Source organism: Phocoena phocoena, chromosome 9 (assembly GCF_963924675.1).
Source record: "Phocoena phocoena chromosome 9, mPhoPho1.1, whole genome shotgun sequence".
NCBI classification, from domain to species: domain Eukaryota; kingdom Metazoa; phylum Chordata; class Mammalia; order Artiodactyla; family Phocoenidae; genus Phocoena; species Phocoena phocoena.
Genome location: NC_089227.1, coordinates 56,905,163 through 56,919,024, shown reverse-complemented (window position 1 = coordinate 56,919,024; position 13,862 = coordinate 56,905,163). Strand labels below are relative to the sequence as shown.

Here is a 13,862-nt window from a genome sequence, read left to right as displayed (position 1 = left end):
ATCTTAATTTCCTTCCTTTGTGTCCTTTTCTTTCCAAGAAAATGTACATGTCACATGAAATTTTTTTCTTTTGTGAAATCAGATAGCTGATTTGTACATTGTTTACTGTATATGTGAACCACTTTACCTAAACTTTGGAAAGAGCTATTTAGATATATGAGAACTATAATCCTCCAACTAAGTAGGATTTAGATAAATGGATTGTAGAGGCACAGAGTTGATACCACTTACTAGGTTAAATTGTACTTTGTTACTGTTTGACAGATACATAGTTCACATTTTCTAACTTACAATATGTGCCAAAAAACATTTTGACCCATCAAGATAATAATGGCTTAGAAAGAGTAGTTCCAGCCTGTAGGATAAATAATACTCTTACCTTTGTACCCCTAAATATTATCTGTATTTATTATTCATGGCCATTTGGGGACTTTAAGTTTTATATACACACACACACACACACACACACACACACACCCATATATCTTAACAAAACATACTTTATCACTTTCTGAAATCACATCCTTCCTTTCATCTGTTTCCTCTTCATTTGAATCTCATTGTCATGAATCTCATTTATCAAACTTCTTGGGTCCTAGATGCTCAGACTGCCATTAAGGTAGTCCTTCACTCACTGATTTATTCCTTTTTTAATTTGGTAAACATTTATTGGGTACTTGATAGATCCTGGGCATGGGGGATCCAAAGATAATCCTGCCTTACAGGTACTCTCAGTTGGAGTTGTGTGGGTATCAGTAAGAGAAGAGAGGAAGTCATGGGATCACTCGGGGCTGGGCAGGTAATTTCAATGCGATACAATAAGTGATTTAAATAAAATATCTTTGGATCACAAAGGGGGGGTGGGTAATTTCCTGAGGGAGTTAAAGAATACTTCCTAGTGGAGAGGACCCTTCATTGGGCCTTAAAAAATGAGGAGTTTGTTGGATGAAAAAGGGTAAAATGGGCCTTCCAGGCAGCAGAATGGCAAAGATTCTGAGTTTCAAAAGGCCTTGGATGAGATCAGAATTGGAATCAAGGCAGAGCATACAGTGAATGAGGGGAGAGTGTATAAAAGGCTAAAAAAGTGGGTTAGGATCAGATTGACAAGAGCCTTATGGGAATAAGGTCCTTGCTAGCTATTTTATCTTGAATATGGCTTTTAAGCACAGGGCTCTATGACCAGAATTGGTTTTTAGGAAATAATTGTGATAATATTGTGGGACATGGATTGGAATGGTTAGAAACTGGGTCAGCAGGATCATTTAAGGGGACACTGAACTAGTCTATGCAAGAGAGGTTATCATAGGAAGCTGAGAGGCACATGGAGGATTTAGTGCAGGCCCCTCCAGCTCCAAAGCCATGTTCTTTCCACAACTTGGTAGTTAGCAGCCCTTCCAACACACCTGTAAATGATGGCCCATTTAGGAACCTGTTCCAAACTCATGTTTTCAGGGGTTTTTTTTGGTTTTGTTTTTGTTTTTTGCAGTACGCGGGCCTCTCACTGTTGTGGCCTCTCCCGTTGCAGAGCACAGGCTCCGGACGCGCAGGCTCAGCAGCCATGGCTCACGGGCCCAGCCGCTCTGCAGCATGTGGGATCTTCCCGGACTGGGGCACGAACCCATGTCCCCTGCACCGGCAGGCGGACTCTCAACCACTGTGCCACCAGGGAAGCCCTCAGGGTTTTGTTTTTTGTTTTTCTGTTTAACCTCCATATGATCTTGAATCAGCATTATGAAACTTACCTCCTCCTACTTTTTAAGGGGGGAATAGTTTGTAGTATCTCTTTCCTTCCCACTTAAGGAGTTTTGCTGCCCCTACCCCAAGTACCCAATTAAAGAAAATTCTAGTGCCATCTAGTATGTGGCAGCTGCAGGTAGCCTTGGTCCTACCAAGAGTCATTCTAAATGTATATCAAAAGTTATTTATTATATCATGTGGTTGTAACTTTTTCATTGTAGTACCTTTTCAATGTATAATAAAAGTCAGTAGAAAATTGGGCTTAATACAGATCATTTAAACTAACAAAACTTTTACATTGGCGGGGAAGTAAAATTTTTCATTGAAATTGACCTCTCTGCTCTCTCACTTCGCTCATTATTTCACCACTGATAGGAAAAATAGGACGTAGCTGTTCAGTGTGGATGACAAGTATAAAGTGTTTTGATGTTGAAATAGCATCATAGTTCTCTTTTAGTATTTAAAATTATTGTTAAAGTGACAGGGTTTGTATAATTGGAAGTTCTGTTGTTTTATAACAACAACTTTAGTAACAGCCATAAAAGCTTACCTTTTTTCCTGGTTCATTTGATAGAGGCAAATTCCTGGGTCAGGGCATCAGCATTTTATAATTATATCATGAATATATACAAAATATGTCAATTAAATCTGATATTAAAAAAATTCATACTGTAATTTTCTTTGTGTAAAGAAGGATAATATCTTTGTTATTCCTTAAGAAATAGAAATAATTTTGACATGCTAGAAATGAAATAATTCTGATATGCAAATACTAACTTTAAACTCTATCAAAATGAATGTTAAATAAAAGACCTTTATTACCCTGTAGCAGTACAGAGAAGTTAAAATGTACATCTGATACTTAGAAGGACTTCATCAATATGGGGAAATATTCATGTACAAACTAAGTCCTATTTAAAGGTCTCATGATGATGAGTCCTGTTGGTTTGCAATAAACCAGGACACAGTTTGATTTAAAATATATCTATACATCTGTATATAGATTGAAGAGATGTGTGTGTGTGTATACATGATAGATTGAAAGTAATATATTTTTAATAGATCTGCACTGCTGTAAGTACACAGATATATAGATGCTACTGTACCTGTCTGTGTGTAATAGATACAGCAACATCTGTAGCAGTAAATATTCTTTGAAAATCTATGTGCCGGGTATTATTAGTGCCAAGTGGTATCACACACTGGCTCAGAGGAGTGGGCACAGAGGACCCATGAAACCGTATGATATGCAGGAGCCGGCTCACTGGCACAGTGGGTGAGTGAGGGCTGGTGAGACTGGAAGAGGAGGCGCCAAGCTGGTAAATTCCCTGGTCAGGAGTTTGGCCTTTTTTGTCTAAGGGACAGTTAATGTTTCTAAGCATTGCAGGTAAGTAGATGGCATGACAAACTTTGGATGTTGGAAAGATCACGTTGACAGCTGTCAGAAGAAGGTAAGACTGGAGGCAAGAGGTGTTTTGAAACTGAGAGTGCCTGGGAATCCAGAGAGTTGTTTAGCACCTTAAGTGCATGAAGGAGCCGCAGGTTATGTTTTTAGCCATTCTCACGTTGCATGACGTTGCATGGGTAGCAGCAGTGTCATTAATTCTGTAATTATTGTAGGAGGCCCTAGGAGGATAACATGTATAAGATATTCTCTGTATAATGTTTATCTTTTTTTTAAAATTTATTTATTTTATTTATGTATTTTTTGGCTGCATTGGGTCTTTGTTGCTGCGTGCGTGTTTCTCTAGTTGCGACGAGCGGGGGCTGCTCTTAGTTGCGGTGCGCGGGCATCTCATTGCGGTGGCTTCTCTTGTTGTGCAGCACAGGCTCTAGGCACGCAGGGCTCAGTAGTTGTGGCTCGTGGGCTCTAGAGCGCAGGCTCAGTAGTTGTGGCTCGCGGGCTCTAGAGCGCAGGCTCAGTAGTTGTGGCTCGTGGGCTCTAGAGCGCAGGCTCAGTAGTTGTGGCTCGTGGGCTCTAGAGCGCAGGCTCAGTAGTTGTGGCTCGTGGGCTCTAGAGCGCAGGCTCAGTAGTTGTGGCTCGTGGGCTCTAGAGCGCAGGCTCAGTAGTTGTGGCTCGTGGGCTCTAGAGCGCAGGCTCAGTAGTTGTGGCTCGCAGGCTCTAGATCGCAGGCTTAGTAGTTGTGGTGCACGGGCTTAGTTGCTCTGCGGCATGTGGGATCTTCCTGGACCAGGGCTCGAACCCGTGTCCCCTGCATTGGCAGTCAGATTCTTAACCACTGTGCCACCAGGGAAGCCCCTGTGTAATGTTTATCTTAACAATAGCTGTATGTATAGTCTAATAGACCATATCATAATTATTATCTGAATTTCAGTTGTGGGAGAAAACAGTAGGTATAGCCAAAAAAACTAGAAACATGGTTTTAAATTCTGGTCTACGAGAAATTTAATTTCTTGTAATTTATTTATTCTCCATTCACAGCTACCTCATACTACACTGTTTTTTAAATCAAGTTTATTCCTATGGTTGAAAGTATGTGGCGGTATACAAAAACCACTTGGTTCTTATGCTTGCAGTGTACTTTTTTTTTTTTTTTGGCCGCTGTGTTTTGCAGGATCTTAGTTCCCTGACTGGGGATTGAACCCAGGCTTTTGACAGTGAAAGTGTGGAGTCCTAACCACTGGACCACCAGGGAATTCCCACTTGCAGTGTACTTTTATTTTAAAGGAAAAAAAAAAAAAGGTTTTATAAATACCTAAAATTTCCTGCCACCAGACTGTATGAGCGAAACTTTTAATTCTAACTAAAGCGCTTCCCTTTGGACCCATACGTATTGCCTATGTTTGTTATTCAGGGCCCTTTGGGGCCCTTAAGTAATAAATATATATGGCATACAGTATTTTTCACTTAAAATAGTAATAATTTGATATTTCCTCATGGTATAACTTGGAACACTGGAAGTATATTTCAAGTGACAGAATTAGCATTGGCAGCTGTATTTCTGTGAGCTGTATAAACAAGGAAGACGTTCATGTGTCTTTAACTGAGGGCTTAGAACAACTTACTAGTCAGTTGGATAAAGTTTAGTGGGAGGTTTAGTATTAACGGGCATGTTTCCCTCTTTCTTACTAGTGAGCATTAATACTTATGGAAATAGCATGAGTTATTCACTAAGAGGGAAAGGCCTTTTTAAATATAAGAAGCAGATATTATCAAAAATTTCTGAACACATTTCATATCTTTCTGTTTGCTAGTCATGTGTACCAAATTAGCATTATTGGTATAAACAAGAGAAACCAACTTTGTTTATACAGGAAAGGAAATTATTGGGAGAATATCAACTCTCAGACAGATTTGATGGGAAGGCTAAACAACCAGGCTCGGAAAGGCAGTCAAGGACTAAGGGAGGTGAGGTGGCTGGAACTTCAGCCCAATCCACACCTCCAGGGACAGTCTGACTGGGACACACTGGTGACCCTGCCAAGCCAGGACTCGTGATGTTGTGTGCACTGCCACCAATCAGTGAATGCCACTGCTAACAGAAGTGGATTCTGAGCTCTCCCCTGATTCTTTTGTTTTTCAGTTCAGATTTAGGTCCCAGGCTGGAGCATCTACTTGACTTATCTGGAACAGGGAAAATCTAAACCTCTCTCCAGCTTCTGTGGTGGGAAGTTGGCTCTGCCCCCTGATGATCTCAGGACTATGAGATGCTGGGGATCCTCAGATGACAAATGCTCACAACTCATAGGGATACTAAATGATTTAGAATTATTTAATTGCTATATTTATACTGTATTTTGAATGATAAGAGAGTGGTTGGTGTTTTAAGCATATTTTCTGAGAGCCAGCAAAAAAGAGAAAAAGCAAGCATATTTGCAATGAAACGAGGACTGACTGGGTTTTGGAAGATGGCAGTGGGGTGGAGGGAGAGAATGTGGTGTCAGTTGATGAAGAAAAGGGAGAAATGAAGAATGATGCTCAATTTTCTGGTTTGGGGGCTTCAATTAATGGAGGTACTGCTTATTGAGAAGGAGGACACGACAAGAAAGATCACAAGTAGAGTGGGAGTGGGGATAAGATGATCTCCATTGTGGGCAAGTTATATTCATTGTGCCTATAGGACATTCAAGAGATGAAACATGTATAGTGAGCAGGTGAAGATTTGGATATTGGGCTTCCCTGGTGGCACAGTGGTTGAGAGTCCACCTGCCGATGCAGGGGACACGGGTTCGTGTCCCGGTCTGGGAAGATCCCACATGCCGCGGAGCGGCTAGGCCTGTGAGCCATGGCCGCTGAGCCTGTGCGTCTGGAGCCTGTGCTCCGCAGCGGGAGAGGCCACGACAGTGAGAGAGAGGCCCGCATACTGCAAAAAAAAAACAGATATGGATATTAAGTTCTGAAGCTGGACTGAAAATAGAGAACTATGAGTCACAAGCATATTGATAGGAATTTAATCCCTGGGATTGGATGAGGTTGCCCAGTGAAAACTGTACAGCAGGAAAAGAACAGGATTTAGAGCATAACCCATCATGGCTGTTTAAGAGATAGGCAAAGGTACCGGAGCCCATAAAGCAAGCTGAGAAAGTTGGGCCCAAGTTGCAGGAGGAACTGCAAGCTATAACGCTTATCATCTCTACTGAGACTTCATAAATTACATGTTCTAAAACAGTGGTTTTTCAAACGTTAGTGTGTATCAAAATCACCTGGGGTGTTTGCTAAAAACTTAGTTTCGTGGACTCACCCCCGGGGAATCCTATACAGCAAGTTCAGAGTGGTAGCCATTTCTCTGTTTTTAACAGACATCCAAGATGATTCTAACATAGGTGATTCTTGAAATACACTTTGAGAAACACCTTTCTAGGAGACAATGTGAAATGGTTGAAAAAGCAAGGTTTTAGAATCAGACTTACATTAGGGTCCTGGCTTTTACTACTTTGGTTGTGTGGCTGTAAGCAAGTTGTTTAAGTTTTCTTTTTCCCCATCAGTGCTGGGGATATAATAAATACCTTCTTTGTCTTAGAATTATTACAAGGTACATATGAGATTGCTGTATTAAATTTCTGGCATATAGAAGGAGTTCAGCAAATAAGATCTGTCTTTTTGGGCTTCCCTGGTGGCGCAGTGGTTAAGAATCCATCTGCCAATGCAGGGCACACAGGTTCGAGCCCTGGTCCAGGAAGATCCCACATGCTGCAGAGCAACTAAGTCGGTGCGCCACAACTACTGAAGCCCACGCACCTAGAGCCGGTGCTCTGCATTTTTAGAAAAAGAAAAAAAGAAAGATCTGTCTTTTTGGCACTTAAAACCCCCAGAACACAGCTGTAAACCTAAAGCCAGTGAAAAAGTAGGAGGAAATAGCATCATTAACCTCATACATTTTGTTTTGTAAGAGATCAGAGCCAACTGCTTCTTACCTCAAACCTACTGAATTAGAATTGTGTAAAATTAAGTAACTGATTTAATAGATTTCATTATCTAGTTTCTCCTGGCAGCCTTCAGTGCTGTAGACATTAAATTCGAACAGCATTGATATAGGCAAGGTTAAAGTGTGAAATAGAAGCTGAGGAAAATGTAATAGAGGGACAGACACCTCAAAAATCCTGAGGGTATCAACGTGTTGTAATATACTATAAAAACTAATACTCAGATTAATACTACTCGATCAAGAAAAAGTTAAATTACGTTTAACAGAATTGTTTGAAAAGTCAGGGAAGTATATGTTTCAGAATGATTTCAGTTATAAAAACCAACATTTTAGAGAGTTTGGGCACTTAAAACTCCGGACGCGCAGGCTCAGCGGCCATGGCTCACGGGCCCAGCCGCTCCGCGGCGTGTGGGATCTTCCCGGACCAGGGCACGAACCCATGTCCCCTGCATCGGCAGGTGGACTCTCAACCACTGCCCATGGCATGTACCTATTTTTAAGTCAACAAGTGTCTTTGAAACTACCCCAGAAAGCACTGTCAAACTAGCCTATACGTAAATTGCTATAGATTGCCATGTGATGCTAAGGTTTTCTCTTTCTTCTGGGCCTTGAAGAGAAGCTAATGTAAATGGAGAAGAGCAGAGTCTTAGCATACCCATGTCTGCCCATTTTGTGTCGTGAACTTCCTGTCTCACGTTGGCTAATTGGAAATATGGCTACTTTATGGTTATGGATTTGCAAAAGCTACTGAGAGTTATGAATTTTTCTTTCCTCCAACTGGTCCTTGAATATCCTGTTTTTTTCCTGAGAAGTTTAAGGAAATCTCTCAAAAGTATCCTGTATGGCTTTGATATTTGCTTCCAACTACTTCCATTTTTTACTGTGAAAATTAAATCCTTTTGCAGTGTAGTGAATCACTGACTAATATTCCTGGAGCAATTATATCTGTACTGGGTGTGTGGGAAGGTGTGTGGGGTGTCTGTTTCAGTGGCAAAGGGGGAAAGGTCTGGTACAGTGTTACTAGCTTTTGTCTCACCATACCTATAGTGCTCCTTTGTTTGTTTTAAGTGCTCAGCGTAAATTTGTTGAATGAGTGAATGAATGACTTAGTTTTCTTTGAGAATTTTAGAAGAACCAACAGTGCTTAACCATTATTATTTTAATACCTTTTCCCCAGTATTATTTTTTTGTTAGGTATTTTGCAAAATATGTTATGTGAGTACAGTTCCATAAAATATTCTGTTAAAAAATGGTTCCACTGACAAATAATTTGGGGAAATGCTGCACACTAAATCTTTCTCATAGAAATTTGATCAAATATATTAAGGGCCTTATGAAGGCTGGGCTAACAAAACCTGCTTAACTTTGTTTAATTCAACATTTCCCAAACTTTTTTGATCATAGAAACCTGTTAATATCCCATAAACACACTTTGGGAAATGCTGCTCTGATTTTTATAGTTTTCATCTCATAGAGTTTATTGCAGACGTTTTCCACAAAGCAAACTTCAAATTTTGAATCCGAATTGTTTTTTCAATCATCCAAAGAGTTGTAAATTATGACTAAATATGATTCGAATGTCCAGATTTAAGTCAGAAATTACTAACTCAGATTTTTTGCCTTTAATGTTTTGAACCAGATATGATCTTGATGACCTTTTAAAAATGCCTGTAACTTCAGGCATTAAATTAGTACATTTAAGAAAAGGAGATACATATTTTACAGGCACACTAAGCTGAGAGAGCCCTGCACCCCACGATGTGGAAGCATTTCTATATTTCCCCTGAGCTCAGTAAAAGAGACAGTTGTCCTCACTCATGATTTTAATATTGTATATTAATCTAGGAAGTAAACCTATAGCAGTGCCTCTTTTCTCTCAAAATTGTATAACTGGATAAAGTAGGAAAGACGACTAATTTTATTTTTAGTTTCAGTATTAAATCCTTTGTTTTATTCCTACTTCATTGTTTTTAAAGTAATATCTGACTAAAGCTGAAGTCATCTTTTCTTTTGACTTTCATCATATGGGATTCAAATGTGCTTTACTAGTTTAACTGTTCACTGACTGGTTAAGAAACCTACTTTTGTTTTGTTTTGGTAAGATATGCTTCTGTACTTGCTTTACCACTCCTCTCCATTCAAATACTTTGTTTTCCCCCTCACATCTTTTTATAATTAGCAGTTTTGTTTTGCTTTGCTTTTTAAATTTAGAGTTTGATTTGTACCAATTTAGGAGATTTAAAGAAAAAAAAAGTTGTGTTTTAGGGGCTTTTGCGGGGTGGGGAGGTTGGAGGGTGGTGATGAGAGGAGATAGTAGTAAATAAGAGCCCAGCAAGCTTTCAACTAGATGGGTTTTCCCACTGGCTTACCAAACCTGAAAGAGCCACGGATTTGTATTGGGTTTGTCTAGCAAGTTCTAAGTTCCAATTCTTGGATTTTCCCTACATGAAATTTGTCATATTTCCATACTTCCTTCTGAATAAGACCGTTATCTGCAGACCTCTTCTTTTGGTTCCCTTAGATGTCCTTTTTAAAACCAACCATTCCAAGTAACTCTGTAATTTTAGAATTAAAAGTAATACCTAGAAATGCTACTTAAATATTATACTGTGAAAGCAATATGACCAAAAAATATTCTCTCCAAATATTTATCCAAAAAATCTAAATAAAAGCTAATCAACTGGATATTTATATTCACTATAATAAATGAAATTCTAACTTTCGTTTTATCTTCAACAGACAAACAACAAAAAGGTGAATTTGCAATAGAAGGCTACAATGTCAGAATGAATAACACTCTTAGGAAGGATGGAAAGAAAGATTGCTGTTTTGAAATCTCTGCTCCTGATAAACGTATCTATCAGGTTGGAGTTTTTATGATGCCTTGAAATTAAGTTGATAAAACTTCCTGATTTCATTTTTAAAGACATTAACATTTTGTTCAAACAACTCTTTCTGACGTGTTAATAATAATAAAAAATACTGGGTTTTATACATTAAACATTTCTATAAAGGGAAATCAAGTTTTTAAAAAATTCCAGATTAGTTCAAGTGATATCTTCTTGAGAGAACAGGAGATATGTAATTTATCAATTACTTCACATGTTGCGTTTTATGTCTATTTTAATGGAACTGTGTGATTTCTTAAAAGGATTACATGGCAGAAAGAATAAAATTATCAAAAGAAAAATATCAGAATGTTCATGCATATTGTATTGCTTAGGCTTGTGGGAGAAAAGGAAGGCCAAAGCACACATCAGCTCTGCAATTCAAGAGCTATCAGCCAGCATCAATATGGAACGCATGTTTAATAAGTTTCAAATATCTGAGATTGCAGTTGAAAGCCAGTTAATTAAGTTGTCAGGTAGTGTGTTGGAATCGGGCAAGAACATTTTTAAGAAAGCTGTACCCAGCAGTCTAAAGAAATTCATGGGTGTCTTCTAATTGTCAAGGGCAAATTTTGTTCATCAGTTCTGTCTTTGACATTGATGAAGAGAAGCAGCTTTTTTTCCTGCACAGCTGCCAGCTGCTGATCACAGTTTCAAATCCATCATCCTCTGCTTCGATTACGTAAATTTGTCAAAATTAACTGTACATTATAAGAAGCATCCTTGCAAGGAAAGTAGTACTAGACATGAAGAGAATTACTAATGGTCTTAAAGAAATGGAAAGAATGCAACATATACCTTTCATTACGGTGGTGATTTTTATTGCTATCGTTTGTTTTTTATTAGTTCACAGCAGCTTCTCCCAAAGATGCCGAAGAATGGGTACAGCAACTGAACTTTGTATTACAAGGTAAGAGCAATCAATTGAACAAGTTATTACAGTCTTTAAGTACTGAATAACTGAATAAGTTGGAGTTTCACACAAAGAAACTTATTGACTTCTGTGAGAAATGACTAAAAGAACATGACTGGTATTAATACATACCATTTGCTTCAGATTAATAAAAGCATCTTTTCTGCAAGTACCATATGGCAACTTTGAAATTCACATATTTACACCACAATCAGTTGTTTTAAATGTTTAAGTTAAGGATATAGCATATAACAATATTGCGACTTTGTAGGGCTGCATCAATTTAGGTAATAGGGTTTTGAAAACCTCTTTTGCATTCTTGAAAATTCTGCTTCCTGAAACATGTTTTGTAGATATGGGGTCTGATGTTATTCCTGAGGATGACGATGAAAGAGGAGACTTATATGATGATGTTGATCATCCTCTACCAGTCAGCAGTTCACCAGCAAGCAGCCAGCCAATTGATGATGAAATTTATGAAGAACTTCCAGGTATTTATTTATGGTGATTCACTTAAGGATTTTAGGGATTTTTTTTAATGTCATATATCATCAAGAGAAGAAAATGATGAGCTATTAAAAACAAGGACAAAGAAAATCTTCAAAACTGTTTTACGAAAAGGGCTCTGCTTGAGGTATTTCAAGTGAGTGGATATACTTTTGTGAAAAGTGAATGGAATGTTAAAATGAAGCAGATACAGTCCTATTCTCATGGGACTTTTGGCTCATTAACATTGTTTATGCTACATAATTTTTTAATTAAAAAATTGACTTGCCTTACAGTTTTTTCCAGCAACTCACACATCATTTTTTATTTATACATCTTGGAACTTCCATTAACCAGAAGTTCTGTGCACACCCCATATGTCAACAACTTCTGCCTCATATATTCCTCCTTGCTGTAGTGTATTGCATTGTCTTGGAAGAATATCGTTGAACTATAAACAAAGGCCTTTTGAGGCTTGAAGTTTTCGTACTTGATATTTTATCATTCTGCATTTTCAGGCATGGTTTAGTGTTTATATGCCTCAGTATCTGTTATGTAACATAAATTTAATTGTCTATTAGCTCTTTGGCTTGTAATTTTGAGGGTCAACCTAAAGCAGAAGGAACATTTAGGGAATTATTACGTTACTACTACTCTAGGTTGAAATGAGCCTTTTTCTGGTTATTAAAAAAATCAGCCATTAGAGAAAGAAAAAGGATTATAAGTAATATGTGTGATATTTAACTGACATCTCATATAGAAAGACTATTTTTCTTTGAATAGAACAATTTAACAACAGTATAAACCTTTACAAATGATTTAACAATACCTAAAGTGTTCAAAATTAACATACAAATGTGATGTTCGGTGTAGTAAGCAGAGCATAGTAACTAGCACATGGACTTTAGAGTCAAAAGGTTTAAATTCTGACTATACCATTTACTAGCTCAGTGACCTTAAAAGTCAATTTTGTCATCTATAAAATAATGATAATTTCATAAGGGGGGTGGTAGTAAATGACATCATGGATCTACAGCCCTCAGCACAGTGCTTGAGTCATAGCACACCCACAATAAATTGTCACATCATCATTATTATTTTCATTATTATATCTGGTAAATTCTGCACATGCTTATATGGAGTTATAATAATGGCTTTCTGACCAAGTAAGAATTAATGATTGTAATGGGATTATAAATCCAAGATATTTAAAAAATTACTCAAAATATGCAACTACATATTCTTTTTTTTTTTAACATCTTTATTGGAGTATAATTGTTTTACAATGTTGTGTTAGTTTCTGCTATATAACAAAGTGAATCAGCTATACATATACATATACATATATCCCCATACCTCCTCCTTTTGCATCTCCCTCCCACCCGCCTAATCCCACTCCTCTAGGTGGTCACAAAGCACCGAGCTGATCTCCCTGTGCTATGCGGCTGCTTCCCACTAGCTATCTATTTTACATTTGGTAGTGTATATGTATGTCCATGCCACTCTCTCACTTCGTCCCAGCTTACCCTTCCTCCTCCCCGTGTCCTCAAGTCCATTCTGTACGTCTGCGTCTTTATTCCTGTCCTGTCCCTAGGTTCATCAGAACCTTTTTTTTTAGATTCCATATATATGTGTTAGCATACGGTATTTGTTTTTCTCTTTCTGACTTACTTCACTCTGTATGACAGACTCTAGGTCCATCCACCTCACTACAAATAACTTAATTTCATTTCTTTTTTTTTTTTTTTCATTTCTTTTTATGGCTGAGTAGTATTCTAGGAATACATCTTCTTTATCCACATCTTCTTTATCCATTCATCTGTCGTTGGACACTTAGGTTGCTTCCACGTCCTGGCTATTGTAAATAGTGTTTCAATGAACATTTTGGTACATGACTCTTTTTGAATGATGGTTTTCTCAGGGTATCCGCCCAGTAGTGGGATTGCTGGGTTGTATGGTAGTCCTATTTGTAGTTCTTTTTTAAGGAACCTCCATACTGTTCTCCATAGTGGCTGTATCAATTTACATTCCCACCAACAGTGCAAGAGGGTTCCCTTTTCTCCATACCCCCTCCAGCATTTATTGTTTGTAGATTTTTTGATGATGGCCATTCTGACTAGTGTGAGGTGATACCTTATTGTACTTTTGATTTGCATTTCTCTAACGATTAGTGATGTTGAGCATCCTTTCATGTGTTTGTTGGCAATCTGTATATCTTCTTTGGAGAAATGTCTATTTAGATCTGATGCGCATTTTTGGATTGGGTTGTTTTTTTGTTATTGAGCTGCATGAGCTGCTTGTATATTTTGGAGATTAATCCTTTGCCAGTTGCTTCGTTTGCAAATATTTTCTCCCATTCTGAGGGTTGTCTTTTTGTGTCGTTTATGGTTTCCTTTGCTGTGCAAAAGCTTTGATGTTTCATTAGGTCCCATTTGTTTATTTTTGTTTTTA

General features: G+C 38.1%; 1 protein-coding gene across 2 annotated transcripts in view; it reads left to right on the top strand.

Annotated features, from left to right (window-relative positions):
- SKAP2 (src kinase associated phosphoprotein 2) overlaps positions 1-13,862 on the top strand; it is a 153,490-nt gene that overhangs the window by 85,366 nt on the left and 54,262 nt on the right. For both annotated transcript variants that reach the window (XM_065883776.1, XM_065883777.1), the window contains exons 7-9: positions 9,864-9,988; positions 10,859-10,922; positions 11,279-11,416. In XM_065883776.1, the coding sequence (XP_065739848.1) occupies positions 9,864-9,988; positions 10,859-10,922; positions 11,279-11,416 (327 nt within the window). The remainder of the gene's footprint in view (positions 1-9,863; positions 9,989-10,858; positions 10,923-11,278; positions 11,417-13,862) is intronic.